Consider the following 21,605-nt stretch of genomic DNA (forward strand, 5'->3'; position numbering starts at 1 on the left):
CGCTCGTGGTGTCCCGTCTTCCCAGTAGTGTCATTTGACGCTTGGAAACTACTGACGGTCTTTTGTGAGGAACTTTTGATAAAGTTTTTTTGACAGTTTAAAGGCGTGCCTTTTATAGTACTGTATAGTAGTACAGAACTTGAACTGTTTTTAGGTACCACAGTCCATATTTTGTATAAATTTATTCACTATATAAAGGTTATATCACTTTTGAATGATGGTTTGATATAATAATAACAAATAAAATACACACTAGCGATCGACAACTGTTATACGGGAAAAAGAATAAAGACAAATATTTTAATTAATTGCTGACAATGCCGCCGGCTTCTTGTCCCCGTCGTGACCATTAGATAGATGACGGTCCTCTGGTAAGTTTGGGTAATACATACAGAAGAATATGTATTATAATTTTGGCAACTTGTATATCGGGCACCTACGCGTTAATCTGTCTTCCCCACTGCCTACATGCAACTGGTCTACTGCGGTGCCAAACGTACAACACGTTCCTACACTTTCAAAAAGTATGGTGGACCTGGATTTTATTTAATGTTTATTAGCGTTACAGCAAAACAAGTTTCAAGTTTCGCATTATTTTTGGCTGAAATAAAATATTAGTTACAGTACAGTATTCGGGTAAATTCAATACTGTACTAATAATTGATTATTGATAGTATATGACCATTTTCTAAGATAAATATTTTATTTCCCAGACAGATATTCAGTACAAGGAATTTATTTTTACCCCTAAATAATATATTTTCCAATCACTTGTCCTGAAAAGCTACAAAATGGCTAGAGAGATCGCCGGAGATGCTTGGCAGCGCTGGCCCCTCAGCTGGCGGAGGTTTCTGAGCGGTGACAAACTGGCAACAGCAGTAGTAGGCAGCCGACCTTCACGTCAGAAACACGGGAGCAGAGCTCAGGGGAAACTTCTCTCTGAAAGCATAATGGGGGGTGATCCACAGCCCTCGTCTTCACGGGACTCTCGCTCTAAGGCCAAGGAAGCAGGGGCGACGGAGGAGCTGACGATGGAACTGGTGAACGAGGAGATAATGACGCTGTACGAGCTGCTGGAGAGGCAAGGGGTGAGTTTATATTAGCTAAATGTTCCTCGTCGACCCTCTCACGTCCACCTCAGTGACCCTTCGCAGGGTTTCCCGTTTTTTTTTCGTTTTAAGTGTACCGTTATGCGTCACAAGATGTCTCTTGAGATGTCTCTTGACGTACATCAAATCAAATTGTGAATCTTGTTTAGACTTGTCTCAAGAATTATAAATTAAGAAATGCCAACTTGATTTGTGGATTTTATTAAAAAAAAATCTAGGAGAATTCCGTCATTGTATTGTTATTACATCTTTCCTGCAGTAGTATGCCTATAGGCTACTGCATAATTTGTTAAATATAAACAATTAACTGGATACATAAAGTTGATACTGTAGTTTAACAAAAGTATTAATTACAAACTCAATATAATAATAAATCTGGAAAAAATACGGGGACATTTGACAAGTCGCCGGTTTCCTGTCCTCGTCGAGGCCACTAGAGAAATAATGCCCTCCCCCTTCACAGGTAAATTCAGGTAACAATAATGATAATATATAATTAGAGATGGCAATCATCGTTATAATAGACTAATACAACAAGTTAAACGAGAATAGTTTGTTTAGTTAATTCATTATGCACCCTATACCCATCTTGTGGGCGGTAGTGGACAGAGTTACAGAGATTACATAGTTGGTTTAAGCTCTGGTATACCACGATACAGTATTAACGGAACAATGGTGGCGAAAGGTTCTCCTGATGCTACGTGCAGTTTGTGGAGGCCAGCCTCTCTCTCACCACAGTGGTGACCCCGGCCAGCCTCTCTCTCACCACAGTGGTGACCTCGGCCAGCCTCTCTCTCACCACAGTGGTGACCCCGGCCAGCCTCTCTCTCACCACAGTGGTGACCCCGGCCAGCCTCTCTCTCACCACAGTGGTGACCCCGGCCAGCCTCTCTCACCACAGTGGTGACCCCGGCCAGCCTCCCTCACCACAGTGGTGACCCAGGCCAGCCTCTCTCTCACCACAGTGGTGACCCCGGCCAGTCTCCCTCACCACAGTGGTGACCCAGGCCAGCGCCCCTTCACCATAATCCTTAAAAGGGGACTGTAGGTGGGGTAAATGTTAGGCAACGAGGAGCAATAGAGAGGGAGAAAGAAGCAGGGTGAGGATGGAGAGGGATTTAGTAAGGGGATTTAACAAGGGGAGAGAGAGAGAGAGACAGAGGACGAAGTATGTGGAGTACTTATCAAAACAACGCAACCTGCTTGACCTGAGAAATAATTAAAACTAGCAAACTATTATAATCTAAGGCGAGTGATGAGTGGAGGTGGCCAGTGGAGACGCGGAAGAGTTGGTTCATGTCACGCTTAGGGAAAGTGGGAGTGGGAAACCAGCCGAAGGTTGTGACATGTTCCATATGATAGTCATGTGAAGTAATACATTCTCTTATACCGTTCTTCACAAGGAAGAGAAGTGGTATAGCTGGAAGAATGGTTATGTTTTGAACAAAATTGACTTTTCATATAATTAATAAAAACAGATATTAACTGTAAAATGCTTTTAACCTAAAATACTTGTAACGAAAACATAATTTTCACCGACGTTCTTCAATGAAGACATTTTAATCGGCATAGAGAATGAGGATAAGCAGAATTTAGAAGTACTCACCTTACTGTAACTCATCTAAAAATCCAGGATTTTTAGACGAGAATAATAAGAATCTAGGATTAAGAACAGCTTAGACCTACGTGTATAAATAATGGTGTGCATGAAGTTGTTGTTTAAGGTTATGAAAAAGATTTTCAAAGTTAAAGATTGGCGCCAAGTAAATCCTCCCTGACCAGGCGAAAGCGCTAGAGAAATGCCAGGCGAGTGTGCTACCACTTCGCCACGGGGACGAATATAACATACTTCAAGGAACACCAGAATTAAGTAACTTACATTAATATTATCAGTGCGCTTACTAGTAAAGTTACTTCAATAATAGGCCTGAATTTCATTATTCATTTCAGTTCAGGATCGGTTAGTAGGCCGTGATGGGGAAGAACATTAATGGGGGCTGTTGAGACTATATGAAGGAACCCAGGAACGAAAGCACAAACTTCCATGTTAATTTCTACAGTAAAATAAATATCTATGTTGCAGAGCAATGTTACAATGCTGTCATATATTGTAATAACTTTACCGCGCTGAGCTCATCAGCGCGGTTTACACCAGCTGAGTTACGCAGTATAAACCTGAGCAGGTCTGTGACTGCTGCTCTGCCCAGGTGCTTTGTTAATGTTTGCAAACTTGTGTTATCAGCTGAACAAGAGTGAATGGGACGCGGTAACCCAGCCGCTGGTGGAGGCTGTGAGGAAGGCACAGCTTCGCCAGAGGGCTGCGTCCTTCGCCAGGTGGGCGGCATTCATCTTTGCCCTCCTCATCGTAGTCTATCTCCTCCTCCAGGTAAGTTGAGTTTTTATAGCTAAATAATGAAACTTTTTTTCCCTTGTACTTGAACTAGATCAAAAACTCTTTTAATCCAACATAAAATCAAAATCTTAATTTAAAACAGACAAGAACATAAACGTAGGCATTCAACTCATAAACCAGAAGCCAAAAAATGCATCTAACATATGAACTAAAATGCAATGGTCTATATTTAACTTCTGAACGTAAAATCTAAATGTCATATAATTTAGTTAAATTCGATATCTGCCAAAACCTTCATGATTAGACGTGTTAATTGTGGGTTTCAGATAGCGTGGGTTCAGAAGATTATGACGGTGTTGTTCCGCCACTGTCTCCTACTGGTGAGTACTCCTAACAATGATGAGTTCTCAGTCTGTCAGTCGATACTAGCTTTTTAAATAAATTGTTTGGCTTCATAACGAAGGCTGTTAGGTCGTTGCCCTTGTCGCGATGGGCTAGTACGGACAAAGGGGGGGGGGGGATTTTCTCAACATGAAGAGAGCATATTATTCTGCACGGTAATCTTGAGATAATTTCGGGACTTAGCGTCCTCGCGGCCCGGTCCTCGACCAGGCCTCCTTTTTGTTACACCTCCCAGGAAGAAGCCCGTAGCAGCTGTCTAACTCCCAGGAATCTATATACTGCTAGGTAACAGGGGCATCAGGTTGAAAGCAACTGCCCATTTATTTCCGCCTCCGAACCCGAAACCTCGGGACTACGAATCCGAATCACTGTCCACTCAGCTGTCTGGCTCCGCATCCAGCGGCAAGGTTGGATGCCGCTGTTGGGAGCCCGTGACAAACACACCCCCCCCCCCCCCACACCTTCCCCTTCACAGGCACTGGCAGGTTGAGTCACCAGACTGGTTCCTAGAGGCTGCTCACCACTCCCACAGAACCAACACATTCACCTCAGGTCTCTTCTCCCTTCTCTTGGCGTGGGCGAGACGGGTTGTTGGATCCCATTGTTGTTGCTATCTCTTATTGCATGACTACCCCACTTTTGTCACACTAACGGCGACTGATAACTACGTCACAGTTTGTCACACTAACAGAGGTAGTTAATCAGTCTGTATTTGTCATATTACGAGAGGGTGGGGGGGGGGGGCGGATAACTATCCCCCCACCGTTTGTCATACTAACGGGGCCAGATAACTACCCCCACTGTCACATTAACGGGCACTGATAACCAGCCTCCGTTTGTCACACAGAAACGGATTACCAGCCCTCATTTATCGTCGCAATAAGAGAACTAAGCTGTGAAAACAGGTTAGGGGGGTGTGTGTGTGTGGGTGGGGGGGGGGGGGGGGGCGCCTCACTCAACCTCATTTCCCTCGACCGTCCCACACTTACCTGGCGCCTCGACTGTCCCGGGGGCGTAAATTACACTGAGGCGGGGTTTGTAATTCGAGGGTCTACAGTTTAATGTAAGAATCTAACGAGTTGTAAAATATTTCAGTCAATTTCGTGCGTTTGTGTTATGTGCGAATTTGTAATGTGTGTGTGTAATGCATTGCTCTGTAAGTATGAGTCCGTGTTATGAGTGAATCTGTAATATGTAACGTACTAATTTGCATGTAATGTGAGTCTGTGGTGTACGATTCTAATGCGTGAGCTAGTGTAATATATGAGTTTGTGAAATGTGGGTTACATTATGTCACTGGAGTGGGAGGTGATACGAGTCACCACAATACAAGGCGTTACAATATGAGTCACTACAATGAGAGGAGTTGTAATGTGTCATACAGTACAATACAAGGGGTATTGAGACAAAATACACCATGACTCTAAAATTTACGTTTAATGCGTAAATTTTGAGTCGTGGTGATAAGTCCGTACACTGTGTGTTGATGCAATATTTTGATTTGTTATACGATTATAAGTGAAACGAAATTTGTCGCAAGGCATCGGCCAGAGTACAGTAGGCATCCTTCAGTCTAAAGACTGGAGTTGCGCCCTGACAGGGCGCAAAGCCTGGGTAGGTAGATATGGAGGAGCTGTTACCCATGCAGTAGGTCCCCCCTCTCCACGTTGCTGAAATTGTCCAATAGAAAGGCAAATTTATTTAAGCAGCCTTACTCGAATTTAATTTAAGCAGCCTTACTCGACCAGAGTAAGGCTGCTTAAATTAACAAGCCCAACCAATGACACGGCCGCCAGCGTCATTTTTTTGTAACGTAACATTGCAGTGCATCTCAATTGTGCTTCATTATAATGTGTGAGGGTTGCCACAATGCGATAGTTATTATATAGTAAGCATGATTACATGTCCCAAGTGACAACAACACAAATACACCAGCTGGCCAAAGTAAAGCTGTATTTCGTTCACGTTCTTTTATGGGATTTTAAAAGAGGAAACTTCTTCCTATTTTCTGCTTGGCGGCTTGGTATTGGGCGGTGGAGAACCGAGAGGCGAGAATGGTATCGTGTCTGGGAGTAATGTCGGCCGTAAGGGTACGATGAGCTATTCCTTACCCCTCCCACGGGACTTACTGTGCAATCTAGTATGTGCAGGCAGAAGGGAGGAGGGGGCGTATAACTCCTGGAGGGTGGGGAGAGCTCCATGAGGGTAGGGGGGGGGGACGACCAGGGGGGTGCTGGTAAAAATGGAGGCTGTTGCCATGAGTTACTGGTGAAGTGGAAAACTGCTAAGGGGGCGTTGGTGAAGGGGAAAGGGGGGGGGCAGCGGCTAGTGGTAATGGGGGGTAACCAGTGGCCAATGAAACGCTGATAAAGGTGGGGCAAATAACAGAAAGGTAGGCGTACAGTAAAGGGGCGGGCAGCGGCCAAAGGGTGCACTGGTAAGGGGACAGGCAGTGGCCAAAGAGGCACTGGTAGGGGGGCAGGCATCGTCCAAGGAGGGGGCGGACGGCGACCTGGATGTCTTAAGAGTTTGGGGAGGTGGTATTTGCGTAGTGACAATACTGATTAAACCAAGAGGCACGAATTAATATTAATAAAGCGATCTTGGCTTTATTTCTGCGAAATTTGTAATGATGTACAGTATAGGGTTAGTGTAGTTCATTTATTGTGCATCCCATACCCATCCTGTGAGTGGTAGTGGCAAAAGTTACAAAGGTACATAATGGTCTAGGAGCTGAACCCTAAGCAAGTTACTACACTGATGAGCTAGTTACATAACATGTTTGGATACGCGTCCTATGTGCGGTGCTGTAGGTAAAGATAGGTGTTCGTATAGGCCAGATTCTGCACTACAAGCATTTATATAAGTAGATAATGAGTGGTGCGAGTCTTATCATGTTAACCTTTTAGTGCTTGGATAAGTTCAACAAGGATACGCTCTGAACTGGAATACTATTGCAGTACAATAAATATATTCATTTTAAAGAGGAGTGAATGATGGATCAATTCACTGTATTTAGAAAACGATGCCAGCGAATGATGTGGCGTCCTATTTACAGAAAAATAAGTTTTCAAATATAATTATGCTGACACGATTAATCTACCTTATGCTTGATCAACACCAGTTGTTTTAAATGTCAGTCGATGTAGCTGAGCACGAGATAGATTTGAATTCTTTCAAGACTGATGACATTGTTATTTCCGTGAAGAAATTGAAAAATGATTAAGTGAAATTCTTTAAGCTTCGAGAGATTTACCTATTTGGTCGATCTACAATTACGGTTGATATAGTTGTGAAGATACAGTACTAATAGACAATTTCTCTCTCAATGCCATATAGAATCTCTTAATCTTCCGATGTTCACTATTCAATTACCGTACTTTGGTTGCAATATTTTTGTATTTATTATTTGAGCTTTGAAGCTATGCGAGTTGTGAGATTATGTGAATTTTAAGTCTGATTTCATTGACCATGCAGTTTTGAGACCATGTGCGCCAAGCATTGGCAGTGTTGATATTGTTGTGTTTTGAAACTGTGCTGTAAAACTGGATTGTGAGACTGAGCTTTATAAGATTTAAAAGTGTGTTGAAAAAAAAAAAGTTCATACCATACAACCCATTCCTTGGGATCATATCATATTTTAAGAAACTCACATGTTCACATTAATATACGAGTCTCATTGTTTCTGGCTTAATAATTCCAGAAGAAATGTGCTTTAGGCATTGGTAAAGCATATTTCGGAGATGTGAGCAAACTGTCCCAGAGCAAACAGCAGAGATAGCACCACTTCATAAAGGAGGAAATAAGGCAGAGGCAAAAAATTACAGACCGATAGCACTAACATCGCACATCATAAAAATTTTTGAGAGAGTGCTAAGAAGTAAGATCACAAAATACATGGAATCACAGCATCTCCATAACCCCAGACAACATGGTTTCAGAACAGGGCGCTCTTGCCTGTCGCAGTTGCTGGACAGGCAAGAGCCTGTCCAGCTCTAATGATATGGCATTAGATGCTATGAAAGACAAACAAAACGCCGATGTAATTTACACAGATTTCGCAAAAGCTTTTGATAAATGTGACCATGGTGTTATTGCACATAAAATGCGTTCAAAAGGAATTACCGGAAAAATAGGCAGATGGATCTACAATTTCCTGACCAACAGAACCCAATGTGTAAGAGTCAACAAAATAAAATCCAGCCCATCAACCGTGAAGAGCTCAGTCCCCCAGTGTACTGTGCTTGCTCCAGTACTTTTTCTCATCCTCATATCAGACATAGACAAGAACACAACCTATAGCACTGTATCATCCTTTGCAGATGACACTAGGATCTTCATGAGAGTAGGCAACATAGAAGACACAGCAAACCTCCAGTCAGATGTAGATCAGGTCTTTCTATGGGCTACAGAAAATAATATGGCGTTTAACGAAGATAAGTTCCAGCTCATGCCCTATGGAAAAAATGAAAATATAAAAACGGAAACCACGTACAAAACTCAGGCAAATCATAACATAGAACGAAAAGGCAACGTAAAGGATCTGGGTGTACTCATGTCGGAAGACCTTACCTTTAAAGAACACAATAAAGTAGCCGTAACAACTGCAAGAAAAATGACAGGTTGGATAACAAGAACTTTGCACACTAGAGATGCTATACCGATGATGATACTTTTCAAAACGCTTGTGCTCTCTAGAATGGAGTACTGCACAATGACAGCCCCTTTCAAAGCTGGAGAAATTGCTGACCTGGAGAGCGTGCAGAGATCCTTTACTGCTAGAATCCACTCAATAAAACATCTAAACTATTGGGACCGACTAAAGAGCCTAAAACTGTACTCCCTTGAGCGCAGGCGGGAGAGGTACATAATAATTTACACGTGGAAAATATTAGAGGGGCTGGTCCCAAACCTGCACACAGAAATAACATCACATGAGACCAGAAGATATGGCAGGATGTGCAGAATACCCCCGTTGAAAAGCAGAGGTGCAACAGGTACTCAGAGAGAATTCTATCAACATCAGAGGCCCGAGACTGTTCAACACGCTTCCACTACACATAAGAGGCATAACTGGCCGACCCCTCACAGTGTTCAAGAGAGAACTGGATAAGCACCTCCAAAGGATACCTGATCAACCAGGCGGTGACTCATACGTCAGGCTGTGAGCAGCCGCGTCCAACAGCCTGGTTGATCAGTCCAGCAACCAGGAGGCCTGGTCGACGACCGGGCCGCGGGGACGCTAAGCCCCGGAAGCACCTCAAGGTAACCTCAAGGAGCTACTAAACAATGCTCTAGGTCAAGGGGCATTTAATGCCACTTAACCTGAGGGGCTTACCATGTTGTTACCTTGTGTTATTTTGGGGGGGTCAACATCATCGCTGCCTAGTTGCAGACCAGACCTCATGGGTTGGTGGTCAGGTCAATCACTAACCAACAACCAGCAGAGCTTGTTGTTGTCCCCTCTCTTATCCTTTCCTCCCTCTTCCACACCATTACCCTCCCCCCTTCTATCTTTTGCTTTCTCCCAGAAAATGTAATACTGTATTATTAATAGGTGGTAAACTGCTAAAATACTCAATAGGAAACAAATCTACAATTTCAGACTTCATGAATATTTCTTAGTGATGGTACTGAGGCAAACCCTGACTGACTTATGATACTCCCATACCACCCATATATATTATCTTGAAAAGTTGAGTGAGGCTAGGTATACTAGGTTGAGTTATCTTAGGTATACACAGCAATGTGCTGCTACTCTATTCTGAATGAAAGATTACACAGTGTAGATAAAAAACTAGCTGTAAGTTCATCTAATATTCTCATCTCACAGGATGGTTAGTCATACATGAAATGTAAGGCTGTAATGTAAGGCTAAAATGTAAGGTTTTATTTGCCTCCGCTAGCAAAATCTGGGTACAGCACAATGATATCTTCCAATTTTCCTGAGTGTATGAAGTAATTACAGAGCTTAGAGTACCTCATACAAACACAATTCTTCTCTTCACAGCTGCTGCCACGCTGGGATTGGACGCGTATTTACTATTCCGACTGCTTCATCACCAATCCATATTACGTTAGCCGCTCCTTGACTGAGGATGACTGTAATGTAAGCTAATGTTTCAGGAGTTTGTGGATTTATTGTTATTATTTCTTCAGCTGTAGAGATATTTGTAATCTCTATACTGTATTTTGTAATCTTTGAAAATTTTTATGCTAGCCCCCCCCCCCAAGCTCACTGGAGCTTAGGCACTTGTTCCACAGACTGTTCCAGTCATACCAGGTCCCTGAAACTTATGTAGCCTACCAAAAACCAGGATCAGAATTTGGTTCTCTCAAAGCAGCAAGGAGAGCATAGGGATCAAAGATTGACCCAAAACCAAGAAGACCATCCCAGAAAGTCATTGTCAAGACAAAACAAACCACGACTCTTTAAAGAAATTAAATTAGTAAAATTAGGCAAAAAATAGTTGGCAACTAGCAAAAAACTGTGCCCATCTCTCCCAACCACTACCAGGCTGCAGCTTTCCTTACTTGTAAGTCTTGATTGCATCTTAATGTAATAGTAACATTATTAATGTGAAAAGTATTTTACATGATTAAAATGGATGTATGTTAATTACAGTATATTCTGTAGTACTGTACAGTATTTCTTATGAGCTTTTTGTGTAAAATTGTTGCAGATTTCTGCTATTAGAGGTGTAAAAATGAATATCAATTCTTATTTGCTACATTGGTGAAACATTACAATATTGTATACAGTACCTTAGTAAATATGAAGATTTTTAATCTTGTGATTAAAGATACAGTACTTATCTTTACTGTCCTTTACAGGTGTGTGAATCATTGGATAAGGTGGACCGTCTGACAAATGTCTCTTCACAAGTGGTGTCTGAAGATTACCTAAAGAATGATATACCCTTCATTGTTACAGATGCCATGGATGACTGGCCAGTAATGAACACTGAACAGTTCTGGTTTGATAATATTACAGAGGTCAGTGCCATCTTGAATGTTGATTATGCCATTTAATGCACTGTGTCTCCTAGTATTGCATTTATCTATGAAAATTATTAAAAATCTGATTGAAGCCATATTAGAAGAGTTACCCTTAATTTTTCTACTCTGGCTGAACTTCATTGATAACATCTTTAATTTCAGCATATCCTATGATGGACAACTTAAAAGAGAATCTGACTAAAGAGATTTCACAATACAGTAATTGCAAACATCTCAGATCCAGCCCCTTAAAGCCAATTTTTTATTGCAATGGTGTAAATGATCCAGGCTGATCTATTTCCCTGTGTCCAAAATTTTGATTCAACATTTTTTATGACATCTTGGGGACTTGTTCCAATAAATAATTTAGAAGTTATGGCTTCATAATAATTTTCTGAATAATGATTCTTGCATTTCCACTGACCTAAACTCAAGTCTTCCATTGAATGATAAAAAAGCACATATGACTGCCAGGAAGTTACTAATGATCCTGATTTTAAAGTGGCCCCCTGCCCCCCTCCCAACCCTCTGAAATCTGTTCATTTTCCAACACATTACAAATTTAGAGGGAGATCCAGTGATTAAATTTAGTTTGTTGTTTAGAGGAATTCATAAGGAGTTCTGGATTTTGGTGGCACTACTGTACATGTTCTTAAGAAAGTAAATGGTGTTTACTCTTCATGTATGGTGATACATTCTCTTAAAAGGGATGTCTTATGGTTTTATTTTATCTTTAATATTTATTTCTCTTTATAATAATAATATATCCTCAATGTACATTACAGATGTTTTGCTGGTAATAACCACTAATAATGACTCTTTCATAAATGGTGGCAGATGTACTTGAGTGAGGAGCTTCGTACTATTTACCCTTGTGAATTGACATCAAACCTTCGCCTTCGTCCTGATGACTTAAGAAGTTTTTTGAAAAAAATTCATAATCCAGATATACATCGCTGGTATGGCCACTGGTAAGTTTCTGCCTGTTAAGAGACTGATATACATTATATCTCAGCAAGTAGTGCTTAAAATATGAAATAGAGTATAAAAAACAGTAAAAAATCCCAGCTCAGGGACCTTGAGCTGGACCTTGCACTTCACAAACACAATTAAGTGAGCACATTGCATTAGATGTCCATGTGAAGGGTGCCAACTTCTAGCTTCAATTCCAAACTGTTCATGTCCAGAATGTCATAATTTATGGACAAGTTAATGCAGAACAACATTACCACAGCAAGATAATCTCTGAGCAGCTCTGTTAATGTTTTAGGAAGTATAGTACATTAAGTTCCTTACATTCTCCTCCTGTTTGCATTGTATCTTTTTCTGCCTACTATAATGCCTACTTTCTTATATATTATTTGTATATATTGTCTTTGGTATTTTTTCTACTTCAAAAAGTCTCTTAATATTCAGTGTTCGTGTAAGCTTATTGGCAATCTATTTTATATAAAAATTACATGTCTCCATCTATAAAGCATGGTACAAATTTAACAATTTATACAATATCTTGCATTTCTATAAGGCTTTTATTTTATTGTAATTTTAATAGGGAAAACTGTAATAAAAAGGCTGCGAAGGCCCTGCGGCAGATATATCGCCGTCCATACTTCATTCCGCACATGGTTGATCTGTCTGACTCCAACTGGGTCATTATATCATCAGATTTTAGAGGCAAAGTATATAAAGAAGTGAGTAACCTACCGGTATATGTTTTTCATTGTTGAGCTTTCAGCAACTTATTCTTGAATGCTACAAGAACTATTCCCAACAATAAAAATTTTAATGCATAACATAGTAATTTACTTTTTATAAAACAAATAACACTCTTCTTCTCCATTAGATCGACTTCCAAACTGAGTTACTATGGGTAGCTCAAGTTCGGGGCTGGAGTCGTATAAGGCTAGTGCCTCGGGAACCATGCGACCACTTTTGTCCCGAGTTACTTGAAACTATTACTGAAAGCCAAATGAGTAAGTTCTGTAATTTGTTTTGTGGTAATGCATATCAGATTGTTAGCATTAAAATTTAGCAAACCTGCTTATTTTGAAGGGGATGATATTTCTGCCTAATTTTTTTTTTTGCATTTGAATTCCATGTAATTTGCCAGCAAATTGCTGTTGTGAGGTGAATGCTCTAAATTCAGAAAATTCAGAAGCAGAATTTTAGAAGATTATATTGAGCTGTGGAAAGCGCTCTCTCCTTGCAAGAGACCTGACATGTCATATTAACAAAAGATTTAAATAATTCATTTATGTAAATTCACTACAGTACTGTACTTAATATTAGATGTAAATTAATACAAAATCTAAAGCTAAACAAGAGTCTAAACATTAGTGCAAAATGATTTATTCTATTCAGGTTTAATTCATGGGTGATGAGCATTGGTTTAATAAGTGAGAATGTTTCTATACCTACAGTACTTGAGGGAAATATTACTATTTTGTTACAATATCGGCAAACATACAGTAGTTTGGTTATTTAGGGTTCTTTGAGAAGTGAAAACAGTTGGGAAACATGGTTCCATACACCAAATTGGTACCCGAGAGTTAGGCAACTGTTGTTGGTTATATTCTGGGCAAGGTCAGTTGTTGACTTGGGAAATCTTGACAGTGGGAAATGATATCATGCAAATTCACTACATATCATAGGGTAGGTATGGCTTTGACTATTTTCAACTTGATAAAAGGTTGTGCAACATTTTATTGTATTAGGGAGGCTGTTCCACAATTTAGAACCATTTATTTACTTGGCATATTTCTTTGGTCGAGTCAGACTTGAGGGACATTGAAAAGATATTGACTATTTTGTTTTACGGAGTTCCATTGGCTACCAAGAGTGATGTTAGAATTGGTTAAATTTGTACATAGAATGGCTTTATAGTTAGTAAAGATTTTGTTGGAGAAGAAATATTATGGTTGAAATATTTGTAAGTACAGTACATACGTACTGCACAGTAGTTCTGCCTATACTATATCCAGCTACATATCAAGAAATTGTATCATTTATATTTAAAATTGTACTGTATTATAATTGTGGATTATATTGATAAGAGCTTTGGTTGTGCAACAATTAGCTATGATAACTGCAAATATATCAGTCTCTATCCACTCGAATTGAGATGGCAGGTACAGCTCACTATACTGTCATAGACACAAGTTGAGTGCAATTAACTTGATCAAGTTTTGTAGAGGTGTTTAGGCCCAAAACCTAATATGACAGGTAATACTATGGTTGCTAGGTGGGGAACCAAACTAGACAGTTAATTTTAAGTTTGTAGTAACATATTGTATAGCACAAAAACATTTCAAAGTACTGTAGTCTGGTTACGACCAATATGTACACAATTTTAGATTAAAAATCACTCTTGCTCTTTTTATTCCATAACAGTATGATAAATTTTCCTGAGCAACATTATTTAATAATGATAAGTGTTACAACTTTAATAAGGCCTAATCTTTAAATAAGATATAATTTTTATTTTTTCAGTTGTGGTTACAAATTTACTATGGAAATTTGAATACATCCCCGGAGAGCTGACAGACAACTTGGCTATTGCTGTTGGTGGTTTCTGGACATAAAGTACCTAATAACGACAGTCATGGTAAACAGAATTGAAGCTGTGAGAGTGCTGCTGGTCTGTATATCTTTGTAACAGTTTATGGACCATGTAAAGAAGAAGAAAAAAGAATTTTACATACAAATTTAGAGCAAGACTTTCAGAGCACAGAAATTCAGTTAAAGAAAAAAAGGCTAGTAAACAGATAAAGCCACATATCACTTGTTATTCACTATGTGCTGTATATTGGCAAGTCAAATGTCTCAAATATGAAAATAATATAGGAAAAGGGAGCAAATTATGCATTATATCAAATTGCTTTTGCTGAATTAGCAGCTTCAGCAGATAAACTTACATCAAAGATGTTGTTAATGCCATATACATTTGGAAAAGTATATTTAATTAGATATTCATTATAATTCCTAAATATCTCAAGTCAAGAATTTACAAATAACATTATTGTACTCAAGTCTTGCAATACCCAAATTCTGTACAGTATATCCATGACAAAGTTTATATAAAAAATACAGTAATAGTTTTGAATTATATTGTAATTATAAATAAAAAGCAAAGCTGTACAGTGTTTTTTTTTTAATTTACAATATTAATCCAGTACATATCAAGCCTGTATGTAGAATTTCACACACAGAGTGCCTGCCTGAGAGGATGCAAGTCACATTGTACAAAAGACAGTTTGTCAATGAACTTTAAAACCTATGTAACCTTACCTTACCTAACCCAAACCAACCTAACCAGATCCCACCAAGCCTAACCTAAGCTTATAGTCTAAACTAACATATATTGTTAAGTTTTAACCAAAAACAGGATTTGTTGAACTGTATTTTGTACAATTTAACTATATACCCCACCTGGGAGGGTGTGGGATGGATGTCTCCTATCTACAGGGGCAAATCGAGAGACTTCAATGTGCATTAAATTTTTTTATAGTACAGTGGTGCCTCAAATAATGAATTTAATCCGTTCCGGCACCGAGCTCGTCATGTGAAACGCTTGTCTTGCGAAACAACAACAACACTGTCGTCGGAGGCGTCTGAGAACCAGTGGGAACACTAAAGTGTTACCTCTCTATTATAACTTGAAATTTCTCTTGTTATTCTTTCACATTTAAATGTCGGTAGTCTGCTAGGCATTTGGTACACCTATCCAATTCTTGAGCCTGTCATCATATCATTGAACTCATCAGACTTAAGGCATGACAATCTTCCTTAACCTATGTTTTGAATCTTATACTCTGTCTTAAATATCCTCCTTGTGTCCATTTCCACTACTTTGAAGGATATGCATATCAGGAAAACTGGTCTACATTTATTTTTTCACCTGCCTATCCTACGTTTTTTGTATCATTGTGCTGTATTTCCTACTTTTCAGCTGTATTGTATTAATTTACATTCTTTATCAATACTGTAGTGACACTCAGGATTCAGCCACTTCCTTCAGAATCCACAAAGATCCAGGAGCTGCAGCTCTTGGCCATAAAACTTTTAGCTATTTGTTGTTTGGTGCCATGTGGCTCCCTGACACTTTTCATACTTTTTCACACCTACATTTGAAGCTGTGAATAATATAATCTAGTACCTCCTCCTCTAATTTATTTCTCTCGTTTACCAAAAAATACTCATGTCCCACGTACTCCTCAGTGTTTCCAGTTTCCATCCATTTATTTCACGACCCATGTTAAACATTCTATTCTTGTTCACTTTGTTATCTCCAATAATTTTGTATGTTGTGATCAGGTTTATCATAATTTTTCTAGATAAGGATTCAGATGTCTTAATCTATCATCTCATCCCAAGTCTCTTAGCTTTTTGTGAACCATTTCTGAACTGGTTTGTGAAAACACCAGTGTACAGTAATGTGCTATATACAGGGTAACTTCCATACTAGCATTTGATGATAATTTTTCAATTAAATTTGATTCAAAATTCTATAGTTTTGCACCCAAAATATGAATATATTCAATAAATATATCAACAATGTCACACATCTGCAACCAATTCCTTACAAAATTGCAACATTCTATGGTGTAAGCTTCCTGACATCAAACCAAAAGGCGACCAGTTTAAATTGTCACGTAGAATGCAAAGAGATACATTCAAATGAAATAAAATCCAAGTGTAGTGAAAAGCTCTATATCCCAGGGGACAGTCCTTTCACCACTCTCTTTCTCATTCTTATATCAGATATAGACAATGATACCAGTTACAGCTTTATCATCATTTGCAGATGATACAAAAATTATCCTGAAAATTTTCTCTGCTGAAAAATTACATGCCAATAATAATAATAAGTCTTCGAGTGAGCAATGGAGAATAACGCAATGCTCAAGTGCCTCATGTTGCTTTCTCCTTTCACAATGCTGCTGCTTTATCTGTACCACTATTATTCTTATAGAAATTGTTTTTGCAGCTAATACAAGCTGCAAAGCTACAAGCTGACTCTTATTTACTTTTTACTTTGTTAATTGTTGTTAGCTAAGTTATTTGAAAAGTAGATATTTTTTTTAATAAGGCTAAACAAAAAAAGTTTATAAAATTTTAATTTATTTCAAGCTATAAGACAGATCTAATACATATTGGATTTAGCAGGTGATATAAACAGGGATTACCTATGAACAGCTGTAACAAAGAACGTGTCACCTATCATTAGGAAACATTGTTTCCCCTTATACTAAATGTGAATGTTAAAGTATATAATCAAAATTTCCATATTTTTTGTAAAAGGCTTCAATTTACATATTTAACTTTGATAGATGGCTTCATTGAACATTTTTTAATACAGTTTGCTATATTGTAGTTGTTATTTTTGAAAGAAATATTAACACATTAATTAATATGTATTAACGAAGTTTAGATTGCTCTTTATAAAATGAACTTTCTAAGTTTCCTGTACTATATTTGTTAAGGATTCCATAGGAAACCAAGTACTATACCGTTTGTACACGGTTAAAAAGTCTAGTGTGGAAATTCAGAGTAATTGTAACTTAAACTTCAGTACCAGTGGCATAGTGGGAACACACTCACCCGGTGTTTCACAAGCGACTTGGCGTGGATTAGTATCCTGGCCAAGGAGGATTGACTAGGTGCCAATCCTTAACTATAGTCTCTGTTAACCCCAGCAGTGAATGGGTACCTGGTTGTTAAACGATTTGGCGCATCTTATTTCAGGGAAAATTAGGATTAAGGACCTGCCCGAAATGCTATACGTACTAGAGGCTTTACAAGAATTTAAGCACTCTTGTACTGTATATATAAATAAAAAAAAATCATAATCCCATTACAACTGTTCACAGTCAACATTTAGTGTGCATAAACTATGTCGCACTAACACAGTGACAGTTCCTCCAAGTGGCACAATAACTTTCATATTCCCATCCATCACAGAATAATGTGCATATTGTATAATGACTGTAGCCTGGTATTAAACTCAAGCATACAGTAGTCTACACTGTACTGTATATGTAAATTAGCATCACATAAAATTAGATACTGTACTGAATGATATCGAACATGGTGTAATGCTAGTGAGACATTTGTATCCATTATTACAAGTTTAATTCTTAATAAATGGACTGAAATGCTTTTTAATTTAATTTTTTTTTTTTTAATAAGTGCCATGTATCATTTTATGCTGTATGTAATGTACCTCCCAAATAATTTTCAGGAAAACACTATTTGTAGCATGGCAATCTTGAAAAAGATAAGCTTCATATTAGTATGTATTTTCATCTTAATTAAAAAGAGGTGCAGCATTTACATAGCATGCATTATTCAACTAGATAGTTGGATATCTTATGTTTAGTTCTGCTTTTGACAGTGGAAAATGGAATGACTGATGATAGCTCATGTTGGAAGCACTAAATTACTCTTCATCACAGGACAAACATTGAGAGCAGTGTAGGATGGTTGAGCAGCAACAGCTGCGGCAGACTGGTGGTGGTGGTGGGAGACATACTCAACAGTGGCATAAGAATTTCTGGTTGAATTAAAGTTTCATATTTGTAAATGTAAAAAAAATAGCTATACATTTTTCTGGTGCTCATTAAACACACGAAAGAATCTTCACCGAGATTAAGTTAAGACTATAAAAAGCACATCTAAAAACTGTGAATAATTACCATAATGTATACTTGACTAAGAACAATTTCTAAAATTTATATTCGACTCTTAATTCTGTATTAAATTTTATCAACATTTTTACTATAATTTCTTATGAATTTTTTGCACCTGAGAAAAATATTCATACCATCATAGGCAAAAGAAATAAACGTTTACAAATCTTAAATTATATGTAAACGTTGTCCCATATACTGTACTTTATCAGAATAATATTTACAAATTTAAAATAGCCAATATGTACATTCCAATGACTTTGTATCTATTAAAATCTTAAGATTTCTAAAAATCTTATTCTATAAGACCAATAAAATGTATTATTCCAGATTTAGAGTTGAAATTTCGCTCGGGAATTCTGGAGACACCACTATATCACATCCATTGAAATACATATGTCTGTTGCGCATTTCAATCTTCATTGATAATACCCATCAAAAACAGGTAAAACACACCTATGGCTCAGTTCTCATAGAAGTAAATAGATACTGTACTTAGGAGTTAGGCAAATGTTGTGGGTTGCATCTTTGTGAAGGTCAGTTAGTATCCAAGAGAGTCCTCAGCAAGTAATAGATTTGCTATTCCCAACAATGGAAAATGAATTGAGTAAATTAATAATCAGTTCTGATACGAACCCAGGTCAAAGCTCACTCGAATCTCAGGGCGAATGCTTTACCACTACACCACGGGGACTAGTGGATCATCAATATTGATGGTTTGGCAAAGCTTAAATGTTGCTTATACTTGACGGAACTAATTGTATGATCTGAGGATTCTTATCCGTTTCCAGGTTGGAAACAAAACGGGAGACTGACCCGAAAACACAATAGCTAAACCGTGTAGTGTTAAAGCACTCACTTGACGCTTCAAGAGTGCTTTGCCCTGGGTTCCTATCCTGGACGGGGAGGATTGACTGGGCGCCAATCCTTAACTGTAGCCTCTGTTCACCAAGAAGCGAGTTGTTAAACGATTTGGCGGGTCGTACTCGGGGAAAAATTAGGATTAACATTATGATTTTAACTCACTCACACACATCCTGGGAATGTGTGTGTGAAAATTAGGATTAGGACTTGCCTGAAATGCTATGCGTGCTAGTGACTGTAAAAGAATGTAAGAACTCTTGTATATAATTAAGGACCTGCATGGACCTGAATGGGTACCTGGCTAGTAGCTTGACAAGAATGTAAGAACTCTTGTATATATAAATAAAATAAAAAAAAAAATAATGTAAAACCGGCAAAAACTCAACTGCCTAGCGACGAGGCGACTCCTGAAGACACACGGCAGAGGCGTCCCCCGAGGCAGCGCAGAGATTAGACAGTCGCACAACGTCAAGGCTGAACTGGGAATCCTCTGGGTGAATGATGGTGTCGGTGGGTTAGAGGCAGTTACAGCACGGATTCGTGTCGCGTTGAAGGCATCAACTGATCGTTTATATTTTTGTTGCAATGTTTACGTTTTCTATATTTGGTTGTCCAATTGACTTTAATTGAATGAACAGGTTAAATGTGTTGCATGTACTCACCTAGTTGTGATTGTGGGGGTTGAGCTTTGGCTCCTTGGTCCCGCCTTCTATGTGTACATACGTACGCACACATGCACACCACAACGCGCACACATACAATGTGTGTATTAGAGAAATATTGGAAAGCAGATTGGGAATCAGTACATTTTTTTAACTAGACAACCGATGGTTAGAAATCCCCGTGGATTTCCCCATGGCACAGTGGTAAACCACTCTCCTGGCCTGATTAATTAGCTGGATACTCAATCTGTAGTACTTACTGCTTTTGCTAAACCCATGGCAGGCTATCATTCATTAAGTCAAGCGTCGATGGCTTTGCCTGCACGCACGCACCCACACACAAAGACACGAAACTTTAAGCAGTTCGTATTTCTTATATTTTTTGTCATTTCTATTAATATTTTAATATGGAGTATTTCACATTGTCCTATTGTTCTTGTTCTTCCTCTGGTTCTGGTTCGTGCTCATGTTCTTGTTCTGGTTCATGTTCTTGTTCTGGCTCTGGCTCTTCTTCCTCCTCGTAGTCGTCTTCCTCCCTCTCATCCTCATCAGCAATGGCTTCCTGGTACTGCTGGTACTCTGACACCAAGTCGTTCATGTTGGCCTCAGCCTCTGTGAACTCCATTTCATCCATTCCTTCTCCTGTGTACCTGAAGAACCACCAGGAGAGATTTTTGTAAGCACTGCATAGTAAGTATACCCGTTCTGTACAGAGACAGAGTTATTGAATTATAAACAACATAAGAGGTGTGTTAGACTGCGTGTAGACACTGGATTATAGACACGTCCCATAAGGGTACATCTACATCTCATACAAATTATAAGAGCAAACACTGAAATTACATATGAGAATTTTCGGAAATGGTACTAGTCATAATTTTATAACCATCAATAAATACAAAGTGCGCCAAACAATACTTTAATATGTTTTTAATATAATCAAATGCATGCGTGTAATATATATATTTCACGGAAGTTTATTTGCAATTTATTACTGTTATCAGGACCTCTCTCAAACGCACAAAATTATAAAGTGCATCTGATTTTAACATCGAAAATGCCGAGATATTCTCTGAATACAACTTCATAATAAAATAATTTGTTAGCAGATGGCAGGAAGCAATGTATAAACAAATTCCTTCAATATCTTACCAGTGAAGGAAGGCCTTCCGCCGGAACATTGCCGAAAACTGGTCGCCGATACGGACAAACAACTCCTGGATGGCTGTCGTGTTCCCTATGAACGTCCCCGACATTTTGAAGCCTATGATTGGTAAATCACAATGTATATATGATAATGTCTTTTTAACATGGCAGAGTTAGATAAACATAAGTATGACTTCATATTAATTATATAAATCTAATATAAATGATGAAAGTAACAAATAGGAAAGGTGAGAAACTGATATAATTAACACAAATTGCAAGTACAAAGATGGAAAATAATTAATTTGCTCCTATGAATGTTACGAATTCTGCCGTACACCTAAACTAACGCTCACTTGATCAGTATGAGGTTCACAACAAA

General features: G+C 38.6%; 2 protein-coding genes across 2 annotated transcripts in view; one reads left to right on the forward strand and one right to left on the reverse strand.

Moving 5' to 3' along the window:
* LOC123768643 (tubulin beta-1 chain) overlaps positions 1-21,605 on the reverse strand; it is an 88,644-nt gene that overhangs the window by 37,824 nt on the left and 29,215 nt on the right. Inside the window, exons 9-10 of the mRNA XM_045759279.2 lie at positions 21,230-21,341; positions 19,802-20,727 (exon numbers count right to left, since the gene is read on the reverse strand). Of these exons, the coding sequence (XP_045615235.1) occupies positions 20,505-20,727; positions 21,230-21,341 (335 nt within the window). The 3' untranslated portion in view covers positions 19,802-20,504. The remainder of the gene's footprint in view (positions 1-19,801; positions 20,728-21,229; positions 21,342-21,605) is intronic.
* On the forward strand, positions 785-15,000 carry LOC123768644 (uncharacterized). Its single transcript, XM_045759280.2, has 9 exons — positions 785-1,088; positions 3,352-3,495; positions 3,789-3,842; positions 9,875-9,973; positions 10,699-10,860; positions 11,701-11,834; positions 12,416-12,554; positions 12,707-12,836; positions 14,353-15,000. The coding sequence occupies exons 1-9, from the start codon at positions 792-794 to the stop codon at positions 14,442-14,444; spliced, it is 1,251 nt and encodes a 416-aa protein (XP_045615236.1). The 5' UTR covers positions 785-791; the 3' UTR covers positions 14,445-15,000.

This window comes from Procambarus clarkii, chromosome 83 (assembly GCF_040958095.1).
Source record: "Procambarus clarkii isolate CNS0578487 chromosome 83, FALCON_Pclarkii_2.0, whole genome shotgun sequence".
NCBI classification, from domain to species: domain Eukaryota; kingdom Metazoa; phylum Arthropoda; class Malacostraca; order Decapoda; family Cambaridae; genus Procambarus; species Procambarus clarkii.

Coding starts and splice junctions, on each gene's coding strand:
- LOC123768644 (XM_045759280.2), top strand. CDS start 792: ATGGCTAGAGAGATCGCCGGAGATGCTTGGCAGCGCTGGCCCCTCAGC. Junction 3,496..3,788: donor TAGTCTATCTCCTCCTCCAG/GTAAGTTGAGTT, acceptor TGTGGGTTTCAG/ATAGCGTGGGTTCAGAAGAT. Junction 11,835..12,415: donor CATCGCTGGTATGGCCACTG/GTAAGTTTCTGC, acceptor TAATTTTAATAG/GGAAAACTGTAATAAAAAGG.